At 38.1% G+C, this 24,331-nt stretch overlaps 1 protein-coding gene across 8 annotated transcripts in view; it reads left to right on the top strand.

The window, feature by feature from the left end:
- The window catches only part of OSBPL8 (oxysterol binding protein like 8), an 81,645-nt gene that overhangs the window by 41,499 nt on the left and 15,815 nt on the right, over positions 1-24,331 (top strand). For 4 of the 8 annotated variants that reach the window (XM_071766499.1, XM_071766456.1, XM_071766466.1 and 1 more), the window contains 6 exons: positions 9,909-9,979; positions 13,564-13,644; positions 14,513-14,614; positions 15,871-16,074; positions 20,655-20,739; positions 21,867-22,038. In XM_071766499.1, coding sequence (XP_071622600.1) covers positions 9,909-9,979; positions 13,564-13,644; positions 14,513-14,614; positions 15,871-16,074; positions 20,655-20,739; positions 21,867-22,038 — 715 coding nt within the window. Of the gene's footprint in view, positions 1-1,749; positions 1,993-9,908; positions 9,980-12,979; positions 13,122-13,563; positions 13,645-14,512; positions 14,615-15,870; positions 16,075-20,654; positions 20,740-21,866; positions 22,039-24,331 lie in introns of those variants that run through there. The other 4 variants (XM_071766480.1, XM_071766474.1, XM_071766506.1 and 1 more) reach the window with 3 other exon arrangements.

Here is a 24,331-nt window from a genome sequence, read left to right on the forward strand (position 1 = left end):
CGTGTTTATTTTTAAAAAAAAGAAAGTTCTCTCCCTTGCGTTTCCTTCTTCTTGACCCACCATTCCAGTTCTTAACTTTTACTGCTTCTCTTTCTGTTCCTTTTGGGACATGTGGATAAGGACTGCTTCAGCTGAGAGAAGAGTGAGACACAGTAATGGATAAAGGGACACAAGCCTAATGCTCCTCTGATTTCTCCCCATCACTGTGTTGAAGTGAAAAGAATTTTTCACTTCTTAAAAGCAAAAGTTACACATCACATGTAATGGTTTCTATTGATAGGTTGTATTTAGTTTTTATAGTTAAATCATTTTTCCTTGGCATTTGTGTCCTTGGGACAATAGTTACGAGGTATAAAGAAATTCTAGTGCTTTGTGAGATCCTGGAAACTACTACATTTCATAGTCAGAAAAATTATCTTAACTTTTTATCTGTGTCTTAGTATATGTACCTGTAGATGCTAATGCACATATGCTGCAGTTTAAAGCATTCATAGGGGTTATAAAAATTTCAGTCACCTGTGTTATCCTTGAACTAATGTGAACTGAAATTACTAAGCTGCAAGTACTAAGTACATTTTTTTCCATAAGCAGCTGAAATAAACAGGATTATCTGAGGACTAATCAAATTCACACTACAAATGATTTAATTTGTGGCAAATGTTTCATTTTATAAGAAAAAAATGACCTCTAGTATGGAATAAGGGAGAACAAGTTCTTTTCAGTCCAATTCTTAGAGTCTTATTTTTGCTTTCCATCAAACAAAGCAGTTTTCAAATCATATTTTGTCAGTTTGCAAACCCTATTTTCAAAATGCATTTTTGTCATCAATCAGGTGTGATGGGGAAAATGGGATCAACAGAGAAGCACCAAGTGGAAAGGAAATTCCACATATGGAGGATGGTGGCCAGGCATGCTAGTTATTAAGGCAAAGAAGCAGCTGATCAAACAAGCAGTGGATGAAGGATGTTAGGGAGAGCTTATTTGACTTTATTCTGGTAGCTTCCACAGGAGCAGTTTGGATCAGCTGACCTGAAGCTCAATTTACTGGGATCTTTTAAATTTAAAATTTAAGTTGGTTCTCATAAATGTTTTATTCATTGCATAAAACATTTGGGGCATTAATAATGAAAAACCATTTGCTGTGGAGCTTATTTCGTGCAACTCTTCCAGGAGTCAGGCTGGGGTTTATATGTAAATGTGGCAGAGTCTTAGCAAAGAAAAAACTATAATCTCACCTTTTAAATAAAAGTAAGAAAGAATGTAGAAACCAGGACAATCGGTTGTTGAAAACTAGCTGGGTAAGTGCCTAAATAGGAAAGAGTGACATGGCTGCATAGCACAAAACATTGGCACCCTTTTGAGATTCTTGTAGTATACCACAGTATAAAGTAGGGGAACCACAAAGCTCATGAATTGTGCTTTATGCAATAAAAAATTGGGACTTAAAAGAGTGACTGGAAAAAGATGTGATTTAATGAATCCATCAAACCTAAATAATAACCATTTTTGTGTACTTAGAAAGCAGAGATGAGCAGGGCCAAAATGGAGATGCAAAAAATGAGATGCAGTGCATTTGTGGAAAGGAAGAGCTGAAGCAAAGCCGTTCTGCTTTGAGTGTCCTAATGGGTTTGACAGGAGGAGTATAGCATTGCTTGGCTTGCTGCTGATTTGGCAGCCTCTGTCTCTTCACTGCATTTTTCATGTGTGCCCTTTGTTTCTTTTTTTTTCCTTTTGTATCTTACTCATCAGAATGTGAGGTAAAAGGCTGTTACTGCAACACCCTTGTTTCAACCAGCTAATGCTAACCAGCTTTCACAGAGACCATAATCCTTACACAAACACCTTAACTCATGAAGGAAGAGGGTCCAGTGCGACGTAGGTTTTCTTCATGTGCTGGGATTTCATCTGTGTTTTCTCCAAGAACTGATGGCCGAAAGCTTGTCCGGAATGCTTCATTTGGAGGATATAATGAACTCTCTCCTGCTTTACCAGGTTTGTTGTGGTCTTGCATTTCTTAAAATGTACAGAAGAGAATGTAATTTCCACCTCAGATTTTTCAGCTCGAATGAAAGGAATGTACTGAGATGCTGGTAGAAATCATAATATTGCTTGTATGCATTTAGGTAACAGTTTTTGTAGTGGCCAAATTTGTAGATAGGCAAGTGAGTAACTCAATTTACACCACAGCAAATCTCTCTTTAAAAGGCATTTGTGTGTTTGATACTGACTGGAATATTTGTTTTGTTGTTTTGGGCTTTTGTGACTCAAGTTCTGTGATGTGGTTTACAAATGCCTTCCTGCCTTGCATTTTCCACTCCCCACACATACAATAGGCTTGCTTTAAAGTAGTGAAGTACAATGGAAGGTTTTAATTTATCTGTAGCAACTGAAGAACCTTCATGCTTGTCATGAATGGCTTGACAGTAAGCGACAGGATAGAATAAGCTAGGGCTAAAAGCGTAGCCTTACTAAACTTGGTAGTGCAGGATCTTTTAAGAGACCGAGCATCAGAAAGTGCTTGAATCTCCTTTTGCTCAGACATTTGTTTCCTCAAAATCAGCACTGGAATACTGAAGTAAATCACCCCTAATGTATACTTCTGACACAGGTACCTGAATTTCAGCAGTTTACTCAAGAAGTGTCGATGCTTGAAAACATATTGAAGACCACCTCTCACTGAAAGGGGACATTGTAGAAACTGTGCATTCTTCCAATTGTGAATTATTCCGTATGTGTGACTTGTCTTGTGCATGTGCATATACGTACTTTGATTCATAGGCCTGTGGGATCAGAAGGCTGGGGGAGAGGAAATAAAATAATTTTCATGTCTGCAGAATGGTTCACTGAATTTGTAAGCTCTGTCTCTGAAGCCATTGAAAAGAGTTGTGGTGTAGATCATAGGCACAGCTGCAGGCTGGTGATCAGGCAGTTCTCTGTCTCACTGACTGGTGCTAGCTTGTGGAATCAGTGAAGCAGTACGTTCAGCTGCTGGCATCTGGGGACAGTTTCTTGGGACAATGTGTTCCATTAAACCTCATGTTTTAGCCTGTAACATTTTCTTTCACTCTGCTTCAGGAAATGATTAGCCTTCTACCAAAAATCTAATGCTGAGTTTTGTTCAAGCTGCTTAGGAAATAAAAGATCTCAAAGCTTTAAAGTGTGGACTTGGCAAGTAGGCATATCTTCCCTGCTTTTAAAATAAATGCATATGGTCTGGTAATTACTGAAACAAAAAGAGATTGATTTCCTATATGCTATTTTCTTGTTCAGGATTCTGTATTAAAGCTGATAGCTGTCTAAGTGGGTAAAGAATGACTACCTAAAATGTAGGAAAAAATGGAAAAGAATTGAGTGTAAACATATAACTAAAAAGCCTTTTATATTTTGGAATCTTCCAATCTGAAGAACTTAAATAACATGCCGGAAAGTGTACTTTTGGTTTGATTTAAGAAAAGACTATTTATTGCCTGTCTAAAAGGTACTTGTGTAGTTACAGTGAGGACATTCTTTGTTTATTATTGTTTATTTTTTACAGTGTTTTCAAAAGAAAATATGACCATGAGAAAATATGTAAAAAGATTTTGCCTGCTTTTAACTTTAAAAAATGTTTTTCCTTTATTTTCCTGTTTCATTTATTATATAACACCAGTATTTAAATCTCCTGCTAAGTGTAGTTCATAGGTCTTCCAGAAGCATATAATTTTTCTACTTCATTATTCATTCTTCAACACTGCATTTGCAAAGTAGCGGTCAGATCAGTCTGTTTCTTGCTTTTCGTTTGCAAGTCAGTAATATAGTTGCTTGGCTTGCTCTTTGATCTTTTAATACATCGCATTGCTTTTTTACTGATGCTTTTGTTTTTTGGGAAAAGGCCTTCACTGAATAGCAATTTTTTTTTTTCTGATGTGTTGTTTCAGGTGCCCTAGTTTGTATTTGTTGAGAGGTACAAAAGCAGTATTTGAGATGTAGGAGGTATTATGTGTTTGGTTTTGGCTTTTCCCGTCCTTCAAGATTGATTTAAAGGACAGAGTGCAAGTACAACTTTTAAGGAATGATATCTGTGTTATGCTTCAAACTGAAATCTCTTTACAGTTTTAAGATATACCCTATCATAGACTTTATTGTAAAGATTCTTTAATGCTAATCTTACTATGTATATAGTCCTCATTTTTTGTCAAAGATTGTATTTTGGAGGATTTTTTTTCTTTTGGTATTCACAGCTTAGTCTCTAAAAAAGTGTCATTTAGTTTTGTTTCATTGACATCTTTCATGTATAGAGTTCCAGTTGCATGCAGTTGTCATGCTCTGGTGTCTGAAAGCTCGTCATGAGTTTTCACATAGATTTATTTTTGCCTGCAAGTTTTGGAAGGACCTGCTGAATGCTCTCAGTAGGAAATAACTAATGGACAGTTTCCCTGGACTTCTAAAGTCATATCATGAAGTGTAGCTGACTGCACTGGAGTTGGGATCAGCTTTCAGAGCCCATGGGGCCTGTGCTATTAAGACAAGGAAGGTCACATTGGGAGAAAGTCTGTTAAGATATAACCATAGAATATTTCAGGTTGGAAAAGACCCTTGGGATCATTGAGTCCAACCATCATCCCTACTCTACAAAGTTCTTCCCTAAACCATATCCTCCAACACCATATCTAAATGACCATTAAATACATCCAGGGATGGTGACTCAGCCACCTCTCTGGGCAGCCTATTCCAGTGTCTGACTACTCTTTCTGTGAAATTTTTTTTTCCTAATGTCCAGTCTAAACCTACCCTGTTGCAGCTTGAAGCCATTCCCTTTTGTTCTATCACTAATTACCTGTGAGAAGAGACCAGCACCAGCCTCTCTACAGTGTCCTTTCAGGTAGCTATAGAGAGCAATGAAGTCTCCTCTCAGCCTTCTCTTCTGGGACTAAACAGTCCCAGCTCCCTCAGTCATTCTTTGTAAGATTTATTCTACAGGCCCTTCACCAGCTTCATTGCCCTCTTCTGCACATGCTCCAGCACCTTGGTATCTCTCTTATATTGAAGTGCCCAACACTGGACACAATACTCAAAGTGTGGCCTCAGCAGTGCTGAATACAGGGGGACAATCCACTCCCTACTTCTGCTGGCCACAGAATTTCTAATACAAGCCAGGATGTCATTGACTTTCTTTGCGACCCATGCACACTGCTGGCTCATATCCAGCTGCTTGTGAATTAGAACCCCCAGGTCCTTTTCTGCCTGGCAGCTTTCCAGCCACGCTTCCCCAAGTCTGTAGTGTTTCATGGGGTTGTTGTGGCCCAGGCAGAACCTGGCACTTGGCCTTGGTTGGAGCTCATACTGTTGATGTTGGCCCATCTATCCAGTCTGTTCAAGTCTCTCTGTAGAGCTTCCCTATCCTCATGCAGATATCCCCATTTCATACCAGACCCTTCTCAGATGCTTCCATCATTTCTAAGTGTCTAACCCTTCTCTCAATTGAAATGACAGGGTGAGAGTCCTCCCTAATTCACCATCCTTCAAGCCTCAGCATGCTTACCTTGGGCTTATTCCTAACAGGTTCTGTTATCTCCCTTTCCCCCTTCATGTCTAGTTTAAAGCCCTGAATAATGTTGCTCTGAACACAGATGTACAAAACTGTTTTAGAGGCTACAGTAGTGGAACTTGTATATAGAGTAAAAAAGTAAAAAACTTCCACAAGTCTCTTAAATAATACTGGGAGCTTAATTTGCAGGTCTGAAGGTTGACTCAAAATGCACTTGCTTGCTGCCCTCTAATGCTGAAAATTGTCACGAGATTAGGTAGAAAGTGATACACAAATCCAAGAGATTTAAGACAGAAAAGGGACTACATCTCCAACACCAGAGTTTCTAAACTGTGAAATGTGAGCTCAGATTATCTTAAAAGTTATTAGACAATGTCTCTAGCCTTCCATACCTTGGCAATTGCCACTCAAGGTAACTGACTTCAGTGACTCTTAGTGGTCAATTTTCAGTACTTCTGGGCTGAAAAAATTACAAAGTGAATGACAACACGAAGCATCGTTTAGAGATACTTCTCTCTTGGCTTTGCTGTTGTCTTTGTCAGAAATCCATTGAAAAATTTTTGTTCCTAAGGGGTATCAGGAAGGAAGAAATCAGTATTTCTTATTTTTGGTTCTGTATCTTATTACTGGGTCTATTTCTTATTGATCAGGGGATGAGGGAGAGGCTGTGGATATTGTTTGCCTGGAACTTAGTGAAGCATTTGACACTCTTCCACAGCTTTCTTCTGGAGAAACTGGCTACATATGGCCTATTCCAGCCAGTTGGGTAAACAACTAGCTGGATGGCTGGGCCCAAAGAGTTGTGGTGAATAAAGTTAAATGCAGCTGGTGGCTTGTCACAGGTGGTGTTCCCCAGGGCTCAGTGCTGGGGCCAGTTCTGTTTAATATCCTTTCACCTCATCCAGATCATTGATACCAAGTGCACCCTCAGTAAGTTTGGAGATGACACTAAGTTGGGAGGAGGGATTGTTCATCTCATTGAGGACAAGAAGGCTCTGCAGAGGGACCTGGAGAGGCTGGATGGGTGGGCCAAGGTCACTCTTACGAGATGCAACAAGGCCAGGTGCTGCAGATGCTGCACTTGGGTCACAACCACCCCATGCAACACTATAGGCGTGAGGAAGAGTTGCTTGGAAGCTGCCCAGCAGAAAAGGTCCTGGGGGTGTTGGTCCGTGGCTTGGCTGTATATGATCCAGCAGTGTGGCAAAGAAGGGCAATGGCATCCTGGCCTGTATCAGAATAAGGATGACCATCAGGACTAGGGAGGTGTTTGAGCCCCTGTACTTGGCATTGGTGAGGCCACAATTTGAATACTGTGTTCAGTTCTGGGCATTTCACTGCAAGAAGGACATTGAGTTGCTGGAGTGTGCCTAGAGAAGGGCAACAAAGCTGGTGAAGCATGCAAAGCACAAGTCTTAGAAGGAGCAGCTGAAGGAACTGGGGTTGTTTAGCCTGGAGAAAAGAAGGCTGAGGGGAGATCTCTCTACAACTGTCTGAAAGAAGGTGGTTGTGAGGTCAGAATTGGGCTCTTCTCCCTAGCAACAAGCAATAGGACAAGATCAAATGCCAGGGGAGATTTAGATTAGATACTAGAAGAAACTTCTTCACTGAAAAGGTAATTAAACATAGGCTACCCAGGGGAATGATTGAATCACCATCCCTGGAGGTGTTTAGAAGATAGGTAGGTGTGGTGCTTGGGAACATGCTTTAAGCACTTGACTTGGTGAACTTAGGTTAATGGTTGGTAGAGTTAGGATGTGGTTGGGACCTGATGATCCTAAGGGGCTTTCCCAACCAGAATGAATTTGTGATTCTGTGGATATAGGTGTTCTCATGTTCTTGTTTCCTTGACCAAGTATTTCCATGGCAAAATCTGCATTGTTCTCAGCTAGGGCCCATATATAGCTTTTTGTGATGTTTCAGTACAAATTTCCTTTGTCAGAAAAAGTTAGAATGCCTGAGGTCCCTCCATCTTAACAGAGGCTCCTTGGAAAACGTGTCCTTACAGTGGATGAGGCTGTGTCTGGATTGACACCCGAATTGTGATTTTAAATTTTTTTTTTTTTTTAACATACATTTTATTACATATGGAGAAAATACTTCTGTCTGTATCCTGAGTGAGAGAGGAAGGTTACAAATAAGATGGTATGGAATATGAGGCTGGGTTTCCGCACAGGCCAAGAGTGAGCTGTGCAAGTTGGTCTAGGATCTGCAGCATCCCTAACTTGGGTTTGCTAGCAAACTCTTTAAACACCCCTTTGCTGTGTGTATGGGTAAGGATGGGAACAGTAAGTGTGGTGGCATGTTCATAAATCAGCAGGAATGCACACCTCTCAGGCTCAAGATACTGGAAACAAGAAAGTGAAGTTCAAGGAGATGTGGCTGAGCTTTGGTCTTCATGTCTGATTCTCTGAGACACAGTACTTCATTTTATTTTCATGGGCGATACCAATGAAAAGGTTTCTTATGGAAATAAAACCACATGTACTCTAGCTAGGGATGTGTAAAGCCCTTAAAGCTGCTGTAATTTAGAAAGCAAGCTGTGAATTATGGCCTCTCTTCTGTAAGAACAATCCTGACTTAGCACTTTTATTCTTGATTGACATTACTAAGTCTTTGTATGTGCATATAAATAAGCAAGGAAAAACTGGAAAGCTGTTAGAAAATGCCTATACTGCATTTTTGGTGGAACTTGGTTCCTCATTGGGAATTCATTTTGGGTGTGGGAGTGAGGAGAAAACCTCATTACTAAGATTCTGAGGTGTGTTTGACTGGAATCGAGTCTGTTGACTTCTTGGGGAAATAAGATGGGTCTGTCCTCTGAGGGTTAAGGCAACCTTTGTTTTGTTTTAGCATCTGATGACTGGTGCTGTAGAAGAAATTTGCTTTTATATTTCATGTCACAAAGGAAACGTGGCTTCTGGCCTCTGTATCATGACATCATATTTTTTTGGTTTTCCAAATTCCCTAGTACTGCAAATCTCCTGCCTGTCTAGGTACTTCTTCCATGTGGTCAAGTAGTCTTCTGCATTTTAAGTTTTCATTAGTCAAATAAGCCCATCATGGATGCGTTGAAGAATTCCAGAAGGATTGGTTTAATAAACTGTGCATGGGGGGGGGGGGGCATCCATAAAGACCCATAAAGGTTTCTTTCTTTAAAGACTTGTAAGATTTTTTTGTGTGTTATCATAAAATTTTTCAGTATATAATTATTAAAAATCCCCTGAAGAATGTGAAATCTAACTACTTCTCTGATAAATCTTCTAATTTAAGGATCTAAATACCAGTTCCTATCTCAACATGGAATATGTTCAAACTGAAGCTCAGATCTATAGTTGACTTCATGCATTATAGCTGCTGATGCAGTGACCTCTGGTGGTGTAGATCTCTAGGTTGCCACTGTCAGAGCCGTGCAAGGGGTTTCAGCTGGGTAGGTTATTCTTGAAATTCATGTATGGCTTCACATTTGCCTACCTTCTGTCAGGAAGGCATGTAAATTATGGCATTTTTACTTAGGTAAATGCATTGTCCAGTTTGTTTTATTCCTGTTTGTAAAAACTCTGTGCTACGATCAACCTCTTCAAAGAAAATGAATCACTTTGGCTTTCTGTCTCATAAGCAGAGTAGATCATTCTTCCTTAAAATCTACTGGGAATCCAGCATCCTCTTGTAGCACAGGACATCTGTGCAGCAGCCCTGGTGCCAGTTGTGACACTGTTGCAAACTCTTGCACTTACACCACTGCCTCCCTTTGTGTTCTGGATATTAAGCAAGTGTAGGGTTTGTCCTGTGAGACGCTCACAGAAGATAAATGTGGGATTTATGTGGGATTTCAACAGCTGTTTTAATATTAAGCCTTGCAGTTATACTTACATTGTGACAAGTTGAAAGTATAAATTCAAGCCTAATGTGTGCAGCTTTTAAAATTTTCTTTCAAAAAAACAACTAGTGATCTTAATCACTGTTTTAGCTTCCATGTAGGTGGTGTCTGACAATTATTTCCAGCTACAGAAATGCATAAATGAAAAAAGGGTTTACTTAATGTTCGGCTCTGTGCATGAGTGTATGCAGATAGGGCAGAATGAGAAAATAAAAGACAAAAGTTTGCACACCACATTAATGACTGGTCAGGTTATTAGATCAGATCTGGCACCATCCAAATACAGTGGACTGTTCTCACCTCTTAGTGGGTATTAAGTTAGTTTATATTATAGTAGCTGGTATGTTTTCAACTGATGTGATGGACAGGTAGGTATATGTTGTTTGAAAATCCAGTTTGCTTGCACTTTTTAATGCTAAAAAATCTGGAAATTTATTTCAAAGGCTACCTCATATGAAATGTCTTCAAATAATTTGAAACAATGCTGTCTTGTCTTTTAAGGTTTTGACAAAGGGAAGGACGAAGTCTCACAAAACAAAGAGGATACGGCACATTCTATGTCAAAAAGCAAGGTAATGGAAGCAACCTCCTGATATGGCATTAAAATGTCAGTGTGCAAAGGAGCTGAGTGCATTTTTAATTAAACACCAATGTATTTAAGTTTTAAAATAGATAATATTGAAAATTAGCCTTTGCTCTTGTCAATAGTAAAGATTAAAGGGAATTTATTAATAGACATGACATCACGTGAAAATCTGCAGTTCAACTTAGTGAAAAGGAAATGTGGAGTTTTCTCACAGCCATCTTGGGGTGGGATGTTGCCTTGCCACACGTAGAGATGGTGGAGGGCAGCTCTTACTATGGAGTAGAATTTAAAATCCTTTTAAGCCGTAGATGAATGTGCTGTTCATGGAGCTGTAGCAAGTCTTCTTATAAGAATGTTCAAGAAACTGTAATATGAAAAGATTTTAGTTTAATAATTGCCAGAGTAAAACGCAGTTACGTGTAATCTGTTGTCCTGTTGCAAGGACTTCTGTACCTCAAAATTCAAGTATAAAGGCCCATTTGGTTGAGGCAATAATAGTGTGAAGGAAAGCATGCTGAGTAGAATATTAAACTAGATATAACTCATATGCATGCTCCTGCTTTCAGGTAGTCTTGATAATAAAAATGGAAAAGGCAGGAGCTAGGCAAATTTGTACTCATAGTGTAGTTCCAAGAAGGAAGTTAAGATGCAATTAAAAACTGAGAACATCCAGAATGGAGTTTGGGGATGGTCACCACATCACCAAAACCATAGAACATCTTGGGGTGACTAAACTTGAAATAGGAAGGGAACATGAACCTGAGCAACTAAAAAGACTCTATTTTGTATAGTGATTCCAGGTCTTTTCTTACCGGAACTGTTTTGTTCTGATCACAGTTATATAACAGTAATTTGTCAACAGCAGTTGCAATAGCAGTCCTATTCAGAATAAAATGTTATTTTCTGATGGTATTGAAATAGTCAGTACATGGTGAGAGATCTAGATAAGAATCATTGTAGTAGCTATACTACATCCTAGAGCCTCACTTTTCAGGGAGACCCAGTAAGCATACTTTACCACCCAGCTTGCTTCTGATCAAAATATTTATGTTGGTCCAGAAACCTCTAAATCATGTTTGACTTGGAAGTTAAGTTAATACTGTCTCAACTTATATTTATTTCAGACTCTATTACAACTTTGACTATTCAGTTGGTTTTTTTTCTCCTTATTTATTTTTCTTTGTTCTTGTCTTTTTTACATCTTTATGTGCTTTGCAATTGCTTTTTTGTTTGCGTCTTTCTACTATCAAAGATGAGACCCACATTCCTACTTCTTCTAATACATATTATTCTTCATCCTTACTTTTGCAATTAGTGCATGTGGGACTTGTTAAGAATTAGTGGTTCCTTTGTAACCCACGTAAAACTTCACAGGAACAGAAGATGGTAACTGTCTTGCACAGCTGTGGATATAAGTAGCAGCCCTTCTTCTTAGCTAAGAGTGGAAAAGCAGGGATGAGTCTTGTCCAGAATCTGGTACTGAATGTACCTTGCTAGGACTTGCAGCAGCTTCTCTTGAAATGTTTTCATCTTTTAAATTTAGTTCGTGTCCACTTTGTGTGGATTTAACTGAGCTAGTAACTGAGAAAGTTACTAGCTTAAACCACAGATCTGTCTCGTAATGTGTTGGGCACATAAATGTGGACCTTTACTCAGTGTCCTATTAGCAGATTTTAAAAATAAGATACCAAGATGATGAGATTCTGTGATACTTTATGATTTGGGGCTTTCATATGCATGACCTTTAGATTGCACTAGCTTTCTGTTAGTGAGCAATTTGAATATTTATAAATGTTTTACTTGAGTTGCTCCATTATAGCTTGCATAACAAGTTCATTGCCTCTTCTTATGTGACAGTGATAAGCATTTTCCCCTCATCTGCTATTCCACTTAAAGTACTGTATTTCTTTTAACTTCTAGACAGAGGAATTAAATATCAAGTTGTATGCTTGTTTTAAAACTAAATTTTGACCATTAAGAATGTATCCTTAACACAAAATGAAGAGGTTTTCTTCATTCTTCCAAGATATATATGTAAGGTAGAGAACATTTACTTATTGTTGAAATGATTTTGAGATAAAATTACTTTCTGCATTTATCTTTCTGACACAAAGTAGGCTGCTGTGAAGTCTTAGTTCTGAGTTAAAGGCTTCAAAGCAGAATCAAAGTTGAATTGCTGTGCTCAACTTCTAAATATTTAATTTTTATTTATTTGGTTTGAGCAATTTATGTGTTAAGGAGTGCTCAAGTGCACTGTTTTTATTATTGCTGTAAATTTTTGTAAAGCTTATGTATTTTTTGACTGTCACTTTATAGTGTTCCAAAATAGAAATCCAGTGAGTAGACTGTGCAGTGTAGTGAGATTTGAAATGAGTAGTCAGAAATATTGTATAGCTTGAGAAGCAGTTCTTATAAACCATCCCTGAATTCACACAGCTTAGAAGGTTACATTGATTTTTATTTTTATTTGAACTTTGAGCCCATCAGGCTTATATTTCAGTGTTCATAGAAATGCAACTCAATTTTTCAGAAGTTTATATATAGTGGATTCCTATTCTGTGAGTTGCAAGAGGAATAACACATTGAATCTGGTTAAATTACCATCCTCGACTGTGTTTAAAAATTGCATAGGTACAGTGCTTATGGGCATGGTTTAGCAGTGGGCTGGTAGAGCTAGTTTAGGAAGGTTAGTTTAGAGGTTGGACTAGGTGATCCTACAGACCTTTTCCAACCTGAACCTGATACGATAGAATCCTCTTTTTTCTTTCAAAAGAAGAGCTTTGTATCCCAGGATGAATCTCTGGTGGCTCTAGTTCCCTTTCAATAGATGTCAAAGAAAAAACTTTGAACCTTACAAGCTGTGGGGAGAGTCAGGAGGAATAAATCATGTGGTGCTGAGGCAGCATATTATCCTGCTATGAACAAGGGCTTGCATTTCACAAAAAAACCCTTAGTCTTGTCCCCTGTCTATCACTAATGTAAGCTTCTTGAAGATGACTTGCAAAAAGTAATCAGAGCATGGGATTAGAGAGGAAGGAACAGAACAAGTGCCATTGTTGTACTCTGAGAATTTATAGAGCACTGATTTCTAGATTGAAGAAGCTGTCTTTTCCTTCATGGATCATGGGGTAAGTGCCTCTATAATTCATTCAGAGGAGCTGTCAAGTTATGAATGAAAATGTTGCAATTTGTGTTAACAATTAAGATTCTCCTAAAATCATCTCTCTCTGTTAAAATAAGGCCTGACTAGTGGAGACTGCAAGATACCAAGTAGTAGCTCCATTAACTAAATATTTACTGTATACAGTTCAACTTCTGGAGGAATCTCAGACAACTTTTCCATAAAACCCTTATGAAAAAAGACTCCATAAATAGGGGGTGAACAGCTCGTACTACAACTTGTAGTTATGGTTTTGTTTTTTAATAAGTGGGAGAAACAGTAGAGAAGTGAGTGGAAATGGGGACCTTATATAACTGTGCACTTCAAACGCTTTTAAAAGTGCCTGCAACAGCAATGTATCTTTGTAGCTTTCACTGTCATTTGTTTATTACATATTTTGTCAATTTCAGTCTGAATCCAAGCTTTTCAATGGCTCTGAGAAGGACATCTCTTTATCTTCAAGCAAGCTTACAAAAAAAGAATCTCTCAAGGTGAACTATTTTCCAACTCCTCGTGGACTGCAAATGCATTCATGTATTTTTACCATGTTCTCAAATGAGAAGACAAAAATGTCAAGTAGGGAAGAGACCTATATGAAATCTTAAGTATTGTGAGAAGCAGTGGTATTGAAACTCTTCATATCTTATTGTACCAGTACATGAGTATGGGTTTCTAAAATGCAGTCTTTAGGATGGCACAAGATTATAGGATAACACAGAAGATTCTGTGATAGTTCAGGTTGGCAGGGACCTTTGGTCATCTACATGCAATTAAATGAATTGAATTATTAAATGTTAGAATCTATGTGCATTACCTGTGGTTTTTTACTGCCTTCTTCCTCCTATATTGTAACATGACGAAACTCCATAATTTGGCAGAAACATCAGGAGAAAAAAAATTATTTTCCTCTAGAAGAGGGAAATAAATTGCTGCAAATTCTGCTGGGAAGGGAAAGTAATTGGTAGGTAAAAAGTATTGGTCAGATAATGTACCTGTAATTCTAAATAAGGCACAAATTTGATTTGGTACTTTACATCAGAAAAGAAAGGGGATGAAGAAGGTTGATTTGTTGATTTTTTTTCCCCTGTAATCCTAACAGGAGTTTCAAAATCCTTTTTGTTAAAAGCAAGTTGCAGAAAAATCTGAAATCAGTTACCTGGTAGCTGCTCTTGAAACAGAGTACAAAATAGTTGTTCACACCTTAAAGTCAAATACTGTGTTTTAAAGCTGCTTCTCTAGATCGGTATTAGGAATTGAACTTAGCATGTTTTTTCCTCATCTTGTATTGGTAGATGTCTTTTTATGCTCCAATTACTGGCTTATGACTGGCATTGTAAATATTTTTATTATTATTTACAGGTTCAAAAGAAAAATTACAGAGAAGAAAAGAAAAGAGCTACAAAAGAATTGCTTAGCACAATCACAGACCCATCAGTTATAGTTATGGCTGACTGGCTGAAGGTCAGAATCCAAGTGTGAAACCTGGTTTGAAGATGTGTAGCAACTGTTTGTTCTCTGCCTTGTGACCAGAATAGAAGAGACTCAATCTTTAACTTGCTGTTAATGTTTTTCTCTAAGCACAGCAGCAGCTAATTGCATGACAGAGCCTTTGTGCTCAGATCTTTGGGGAATAATGGAGGAACTTGGCTTCTACTGCAGTGACATAGTCACATCCATCTTGTGTGTATAGCCATTAACTTCAGATGAGTTTGGTTTATGATTCTTATTTTGTCCTTTGTATTTTACACTTTGAATTGAAGTTCTGTTATGTCTGTAACAATAGTGAAAGTGGTTCAGTCACATTAGATATTTGAATACAGATTTCTTTCTGTACTTATTTCCTGTAGTTTTCCATGTGTCTTTTGCTGTCCTCTTGCAGTTATTTCCAAAATAACTGTCCTCTAATGCTGGTACAAAAAATGACTTTGTTTCTCAAAAATAGCAGTCAGTGTCATCAACAGTAATGCAGTTTACATATTTTTATATGACTCCTTAAATTTGTAAATACATTCCTTGGAAATTGTACAAGAAAAAAGATCTGTCACCCATTTTTATAATCAGCTTCAAGTAGTAGCTTGTCTGATAAAACTTTCTCCAGTTTTTGTAAAAATCAGTGTCGACAGGCTAAGACCTTGATCAGAGATCAAGTTGGCAGTCAGTCCTAGTGACACAGAAATACTAAAAATCCAGTTGATAGAAATGATGCAAGCAGTATAATCAGATGTGTAAATTTAGGGACTTGAAAGGATCTTATTTATTGCATGTGTGGGTTGAAGCCAACAGCTGTTGTAAGAGGCTTTATCTAAGAAATTAAAGTATATCTGAGCTATTTTGTGAATATTCTGTTTTTGTTATCTGATGTCAGTCCTGGTTTTAGGTAAGCTCTGTTTCCAAAGATTATCCTGTCTTCCTGCTAGAGATAAAATATATTCCAGATAGGAAAATTCATTAAGGTTTCAGGTGAATTGCCATACTTCCCATGACTGGATGTGTGCATACTTGTTTGTAGAATAACTATTCATCCAGGAAGAACAGAAGAATAAGCATTGAAACTGTACCTTTGCATTGTCTTTGATAAACCTAAGTAAGCTATTTATAGACCCGATAAACTTTGCTTGAAACAAAAACTAATAAGTCATTTCAGTTTACATTTTAATTTTGTTAAGTGAGATGGTTTTGTTACTGGCTTCACTGAGCTATAACTGTTTATCTTCTAGATTCGTGGTACCTTGAAAAGCTGGACCAAACTGTGGTGTGTACTGAAACCAGGAGTGCTGCTTGTTTACAAAACCCCCAAAAATGGCCAGTGGGTAGGAACAGTGCTTCTGAACGCTTGTGAACTCATTGAGAGGCCTTCTAAAAAAGATGGCTTTTGTTTCAAACTCTTTCATCCTTTGGAGCAGTCCATATGGGCTATCAAGGTGAGTGGGAGCATGTATGGTTCTTAACAGATGACCAGCATTAGCCAGCTATGAGTAAAGAAAAACTTAATGAAAAGCTGGGCTGCATTTTCTGTTATAACTTTTATAGTTATAACAGAACTTTTATGTTCTAGTTAGAACATAGTTATAGTTAGAACTTTTATGTTCATTCTGAATTATAAGCCTTCAACAGCTAGTTGTCTTCATCACAAAAAGTACTTGTTTTATGCTGCTCTATATCTTTAAATAGCTACAGAAGTGTGGTGTGCAGAGGGATGCTGTTAAAGAGGTTAATGCCAGCACTGGCAATCATGGAAGTGGAAGGAATGGGGGTATAAAGTTGTATTTTGAATCAATCAAATCTGAAAAATTAAGGAGGAAAGTAGTTGGCCCAAATGAAAGCTTTGAGACGTGTTACAAACATTTGTGCAATACTACATTTGTGCAATAAAATAGCCTAATTCACTTTGCTTTTGAGAGTAGAAATTCAAATTACTTCCTTGAGCAATAGTAGCATGAATTGCAACTTGTTAGCCCATTGTATTCCTTTTTTTGCTACAGTTTTAGAAAAAGAAATGTTTTCCTTAATTTCTGATGTTTGGCAGTTTTGTCATACATGACAATATTGTGAGCAGCTCTTCAAGTGTTAAAAAGCACAGTGTTCTGCACAGCAAAAGTTTATTTCAGTTTCTTGTAAGAATCAATGTCTGCTATTACTCTGTTTAAACTCTATAAACAATTGTAGTCCTTATTTTCTGTTTGCATATGGAGAGAGGGTGTGAAAGCACAGCACAAGTGAACATATTTACCTCCTAAAATGACATCTTGCTTTTAAATTGCTGTTAGAATATCAGGCCTGTTGTCATAATAATTCTGCCCTCTGCAAAATATATCTTAAGATAGCTCCTAATTGTGAGATAGTATCCTCTGAAATCAATATAAATGTACTCTCATATCTGTAGAGCATATGCTACATTGATTTTGTTCCTTATCTCAGACTGGGAAGTCAGACAGCTACTATAATTCCTGATGTTTGTGGTCCTTCCAAATTGTATTTATCGGTGTTATCTAAATTTACTAAAGCTTAGATCAAATCTTTTGTAGTTGCTTTTGAACAGTATTATATTAATATTTCTTAGAAGGACTTTTCACTAATTAATGGTGATCTCAGATTTGCAGAATGCAAACTTCATACCCTTTTTAAAACTATAGAGTTGGTGTTAATGTGATTTAATTATTTATCATCATTGCGAAGTGGTGGCCTGTCGGCAGAAGATCACAGATCAGATTTATATTTCTTTATTGCCTGGCAATGAGAAACGGATTTGTTTGTTTTTTTTAACTAGATATTTAGAATTTAGAGGACATGGCCCACCAGATTTTTACTTTTTTAAGGTAGGTCAAATTTTGAACCTGAACAAGTTGATATTGTCCATTCTAAATGTGCTGAGAGCTGGAGTGGCATTTGTTCATTTTGGTATGGCTATTTGCAGTTGAGAATTACTGGATTTAATTAGATGAAAGACCTTGGAGTTTGAAACCTTTCTGCCTTGTTTACCTAGTCAATCGTAATGTCCTAGTTACAGATTTATTATCATGAGACAAACTCTCATGACCATAATAGCAATTGACTGGTTTACCAGAATGAGCCTAAAGTCTAAGGCAAAATGAGCCTTGTTTGCAGTCAGTGCAGGAATGTGCCATTGCAAGAAATTTTTATGCAGGTGCAAGTACTGCAGATTTTCTCACTTGAACACACTTCCCATAGTGTGTCCTTCTGGCAGACTGCAAATTCTCATCTGCAGTAGTTTGTGGCCAGTCCCTTCACATGCTCCCTTAAGCCTGTTTGCTGTGGTTTTTGATGTCCCTCCTGCACTCTGAGGTAGCTAGTGCATTCACTGTACCTTGTTCTGTCTTCCTCATGTACCCAGTTTTGATGCCATTTCAGTTTTCTGAAGTTAGTAACTAGAAAAGTTACTGCAAGTAATATTTCATGAGTAATTTTAGTCAAGTGTGACTATCAGTTTTTATTACTTTTTCTGAGTGTTCATGCCATTTGACTGTTACTGGCATGAATATTTGGTAGAAAGTAAACATCAAAGTTTTTTTAAATCTAATGGGATTTTTAAGGTACTCCTTACCTTGACTGGAGCAGTTTTACCATCATTCTGTCAGGAACAGAGGCAGTTTAAATAAAGTCACCTTACAAATGGAAAATAATATCTGCCTGGTACAGAACACTACCATACTGAAAACTGATTTTGAATACAGAATAGGTGATACTAAAGGAAAATGTCCAGTGCTTTTGAACAGTAACCTACTAGAAGAAAATCAAGGTTTACAAGCAGTTATTCCAGAACTATTCCAGACTACTTAAATTTTTGCTGCAAGTTATTTTTTTAGTTTTAATTAATGGACTGTCAAAGCATATATGTAGTAGAGGTTTCTTGCATTTAAAAAAAAAACAAACAATAACAGGCAAACCCAAACACCAAAGCCACACATCTCTGAATTGTTGTTTGGTACAGAGTAAGTGTTGTACCCTACATGCCCACAGTAAAACCCTAGAGGGGAGAGATCTAGTGAGCAGAGCTCTGCCTTAAGTCTAAGATGTGTGACCTGGGAGTTTTTGAGTACTTGTGGTGGATGGGCCTTTGCATGGCACTGTTTCAGTCACAGTGCCATGGTCCCTGCTGTGTAGTGTCCCGACACCTCTCACACCCCTGGCATTGCACTTTGGTGCTCTCCCATCCCCAGGGGCCCATGAAATTGAAAATTTCTTTCCTGCCCGGCTGCCCTCAGGGTGAGAAGTGCTCACGCATGGGGTTGTCCCTCCTGGGTCTCCCAGTGTTGCTGCTTCATCAAAGACTTTTTGTAGGTGCACCATTCTGCTTGCTTGGAGAGGAACTGAGGTTTGCAATCTTGTTTCTAACACCCAAGTTGCTTTTCCTCCATACTGACTATTTGGGAGTTTCTGAACATCATTTACACCAGCACTAGCTTGCCTATATTGATATTTAAGAACTACCAAGACTACTCATTACTTGACTCTTGCTCTCAGAAAAGTTCTGGCTGTTTTCATTTGCTTGCTTCTAAAATATCTGCCTTTATCTGCTTTTGCTCAAAACTTCTGCTAGCTTGCCAATTCCTTCTTCTATGCCTTGTACTGGCTTTTCACTAGGCTTCTATTTGAGGGAAATCAATCCAGACCAAAATGTTTTAACTCATCACTTAGGCAGGTTTAACTCAGCTTACAACAATATCTTCAAGTATACGTAATACAGCCCTCTTTGCCTACCAGTTGTCTTAAAGCTAACATAGGTAAACTTTTTTTGAAGGGTCTTTAAAATGCTTATTTATAATTTCATTCCAAAATGAAGCTCAACAGAAATGGAAAGGAAATTTGGATTATTGTTTTTTTCCTTTTAATTTGGAATGTGTAGAACTTCATTGGGAAAATTAGACATTGGCAATTGACATCCTTTGTTTCTGTTAATTGAACATACCATTATGGTGTCTTGCTGATACCCTTTACAGACAGACTTAAGCATCTGAATATCTTCTGTGGACCTGGGTATCTTTTTTTCTTTTTTTTTTTTTCCTTGTTGAAATGCCAAGTCTACAGTTAGGTACCCAAATATTGTGTGGAATTGACTACTAAAGTAGAGAGATTGAAAGGGAGGGAGGGAACCCACTCATCCTTTCTCCCTATAGCAATGCATAGTGTTTGGGTGGGATGAGTTATTTCCATTTTATTTAAATACCAGTTTAGTCATCTTGTCTTCTGAAGACAGGTAAAAATCGTGCAGTTCTGGGGCACGGGATGCTGCTGTGACACCAGACACGTTGTGATGTAAATTAAGCATGAAGTGGATAACTGAAGAGAGCTTCTGGTTTTCTGCAGGGATTTGGCTTGCCCTTGTGTCTCTCTGTGCTATGAATTGTAGCATCAATGTAGGAATTGAGAGGAACCTTTGCTCTTACCAAGAACAAGTGGGACTAGAGGGAGAAGAGCCAGTTGCGACATTAATGTGGGGTCTTGTATAGCATTTGTTGTAAATCAACTTTCTTAAACCACACCAAAATATGTTTTGTTTTGTTTTGTTTGCTTTCAATCTTACCTCTTCAGATGAAATACTGTGTTGAAGAGGAATGGCTCGTCCTTGTGATCTCTCTACACCTGTCTGCAGGCATCCCCAGACAGTGAGGGTGACTCCCCTGTGGCATTTCTTTAGATGCTTTTGTTGCCTTGCTATAGTAGCATCAGCAGAGCATTTCCAAGTTACTAAGCCAAGTATGATTTACAAAAACCACAAACAAACAAAACAGCAAAACCAACCTGAAATTATTTGAATCCCAAAGACCATTCTTTTTAAAGTGGGAGCTATACTGGACTGAAGTCTTTGAAGAAGAAATCCAGCAACAGAGGGCTGTCCATCTTTCCATTCATGTCTTCATTAGATGTTGCTGAGTGACAGTAAATAGCCCCACAGTGTGCCAAGCTTTTTATTACATTTAATGATAAACTGTAAAACTGAACTAAAATACCTGATGCTTTTGTTTGTTTTGTCTATTTCAAGGGTCCCAAAGGTGAAGCAGTTGGTTCTATAACTCAGCCGTTGCCCAGCAGTTATTTGATCATCCGAGCTGCTTCAGAATCAGATGGTAAATAGATATTTTGGTAGTTTTCTGCAGTGACAGCAATTAGTTATTAGAAAGAGATGGCTTTACTTGTCTTGCTATGTCTATTACAGCACTGTGATTGCAGTTTATTAGTTGTTAAGGTTCCCACCTAACTTTGTGCATTCAGTTGTGTTGGTATATATAGTATTTCATGGTTATTAAAAGAAAATTTTGACCTGAAGAAGCTGTCATTGTACTCTTTGCAGCTGTCTTATGTTGGATGGGTAGAGAAGAGGGAAAGGTTAATTTCAGATTTAGCTATATTAGTATTTGTCTAAATACTCAAGCTAGTGCTTTTCTGAAGTGCTAATGTGAACATTCTTTGTAATGAAAGTATTTCTGCGTTATAAAATGCAGCAGTTGCACGGAGTTCCAGTAGTAAAAATCCCCTCAAAATACATATCTGTAACATCCTTCATCACTGGGAAGGTTGTGGTCAATATCAGTGCAACCATCTTCAAAGGTTACAATGTGGAAACAAAATTTAAGAGTGTAGTGTAACTCCTGGAGCATCTTCCTTCCTTCTTCTGGTTAGTTAAGCATATCCCTGCAGATTTTAATAATTGGACTCTGAAAAATAATAAGGTACATGGCAATAAAGAACTAGTAAGGAGTGGAAAGAACACACGTTTTAGTTACGTTTTGGAAAAAAAATTAGAATGTTTGCTCTTTTATACTGGAATGGCATTTGTATGCAATCATTATAGCTCCTTTTCCATATTGTTATTGTATTAAGTGAAAAAAATTTGCAGTTATTTTGACTTCAGAACTAGAGCAGGGCTGCAGGCAACTTCAAAGGAATTAAACAGTCAGAACCTGAAAGGAGCCATACTTGCATTTAGGAAGAAATGCTGAAATATGCTGTAACAGAATCATGATTTATCTTGCTTGCCCTACCGTGAAGCATTCCTTGTACCAGAGCTGGCTGGTAGGGAGTTGTTTTCATGTACCCACTAGATTATAAAATCAAAGGCATGCAACCTGGAAGACTGAAGTGTATCTTCAAAAACAGTGTAAGAAGACCCAAAAGGATTATGAAACTAGGAAATGGAAGTTGTACAGTTTGGTTAAATCCTTAATTTTCAGTCTAATGATAACTTTGTTTTTAGGCAGGTGTTGGATGGATGCTTTGGAGCTAGCCCTGAAATGTTCAAGTCTGCTTAAACGTACAATGATCAGAGAAGGTAAAGAACAAGATTTGAACTCTTCGGCAGACAGCACTCATGTCTCCCTCTATGGTCTGCTTCGTGCTAACAACTTGCACAGTGGAGAAAACCTACCGTAAGTGAACTAAGTATCAAACCTGGCTGTCCTTTTGCCAGAACTTTGTAGTGATAAAGAGAATCTCTTTCCAAGATTGCAGTTCTTGCTCCTGAATGCTCTCTTTATGCCTTATTTGCACTGTGTATTATATCGTATGTGGATGAAATGAAAAAAAATCTTTTTCAAGCGAAGTGGATATAGAGGAAAGTCTCACCCAAGGAACTCAAAGTTGAGTATCACATCAGTAAGTTTACTTAACCAGCTAAAACTCTTCATCTTTATTTTCTTTTATCTTGAAGTTGGTCTCTCTTGTTAGCTTCACTTGAAAATATGCTTAGTACAAAAGTTGGTAGATGGAAGTGTAAGTTGCTGCTCTTTGGTTAAAGAAATGAATAATCCTGTCATTATTTAAATGGTTTCAGCATGTCTCAGCTATGAACCTTCAGAAAGATGAATAATGATTTAGTCACCCTATTATTAAATTAAATGTACAAAAGCTGAAATTGCTTGGTATCACCTTGGTATCTAATGTCTGAGTGCCCTTGGGTAACTTCCTGTTAATTTCAATAATGCTTTCAGCCAGATTTTCGGGACCATAAACTTTTGTGAAAATACATTATTAAGCAAACAAGGTAAATAAATGGTTTTTTTGAACACTTAAATTTTGGTACCAGAATACATTAAAAGATCTAGTCCTTTCTAATTGAGTCTGAAGTTTGAACTATGCAGTTTGTCTCAGTAATCGCCCACCCATTCAATGTAATATTGGGTGGATGTAAGCCTATTTCAAATAATCCCTACCACCCATGATCATTTAGCTGCTTATCTGTCTTTTCTGGGTGGGCAGGGGTTTTGACCTACAGTTAAGAGTATAATCCTGAATTTGAGATGGGACCTGGAGTGGAAGAATTAGTTTGTTCTGGCATAGATAGTCTGAGAAAAGCACAGAAAAGGCAAATTGTTGCTCCTGGCCCAGATTCAAGGCCCTTGCAGATGACCAAGCAGGCTCAGCTATGGTTTTTGCTCCTTCCATTATCTCATGGAAACAATAAACTGTATTGTACTGTGTACAATTCATCTGAAGATCTGTACTCATGAATAGTTGTTTAATATCAGCTGGCTCATATTACTATCTCACAGCAATTAATTAAAATTAATGGTTTAATTAAGTAGATCTTAATGGTTTAATTAAGTAGATCTTAAGTAGATGACAAAACTACAGGAAACCCAGGAAACTACAGAGCTGGTAGTCTTACCTCAGTACCTGGAAGAATTATGGAAAAGATTATACTGGGTGCTATTGAAATACATTTCAAGAGCAATGCAGTCACTGGGCACAGTCAACTTGGGTTCACAAAGGAAAAGTCCTGTTTAATTTTATATCCTTCTATGGTAAAGTCGTCCTGATGGGTGAAGGGATGGTGATGGATGTATTTTTGGATTTTATTAAAGATTTTTATATTGTACCTCTCAGTATGCTTCTGGACAGTTTGTCCAACTATGGGGTGAGTTCATGGAGCTGGGTGAAGAACTGGATGAGCAGGGCTTAAAGTGTTGTAGTGAATGAGGCTACATCTGGCTGGTGACCAGTCACAAATACCATTCCTCAGGGCTCAATCCTAGGGACTCTTCTGTTCAGTATTTTTATCAAAAACCTGGGTCCAGGAGTTGAATGCACCATTAGCAAGTTTGCTGATGTTATCAAACTCGGAGGTGCTTTGAGCTGGTTGACTCTCTTGAGGGATGAGGCCTTTCAGAGGATTCCAGATAGGTTGGAGCAGTTGAGCAGTCATCAAGGGGATGAAATTCAACAAGAACAAATGCCAAATTCTGCATGTCAGACACAAGAGTAAATTGTGAGAGAAGTGGCTGAAGAGTAGCCCTGCAGGAAGGGACCTGAGGTGCTAATTAATTGGCAGCAGGCATAATATGCAGCCAAGAGGGCAAACCACATGCTAGTGTGCATCAAACACAACATCACCAGCTCATCAGATTGTGATTATCCCACTGTAGCCAGCATTGTTGCAGCCTCACCTGAGTACTGTGTGCAGTTCTGGGCCTCACAATTTAAGAATGATGCAATGGTCCTTGAATGTGTCCAGAGGAAGGCAACAAAGCCAGTGAAAGTGCTGGAAGGAGTGTCCTAGAAGGAGCAGTTGAAGACTTTGGGCTTCTCTACTTGCAGAAAAGGAGGCTTAGGGTAAACTTCATTGCTCTCTACAGCTTCCTGAGGAGGGGAAGTGGAGAGAAAGGTACTGGTCTCTTCTCCCTAGGCCAGTAATAGGACATGAGGGATAAGTTCAAACCTGCT

The sequence above is a fragment of the Heliangelus exortis genome, chromosome 1 (assembly GCF_036169615.1).
Source record: "Heliangelus exortis chromosome 1, bHelExo1.hap1, whole genome shotgun sequence".
Classification (NCBI taxonomy): Eukaryota; Metazoa; Chordata; class Aves; order Apodiformes; family Trochilidae; genus Heliangelus; species Heliangelus exortis.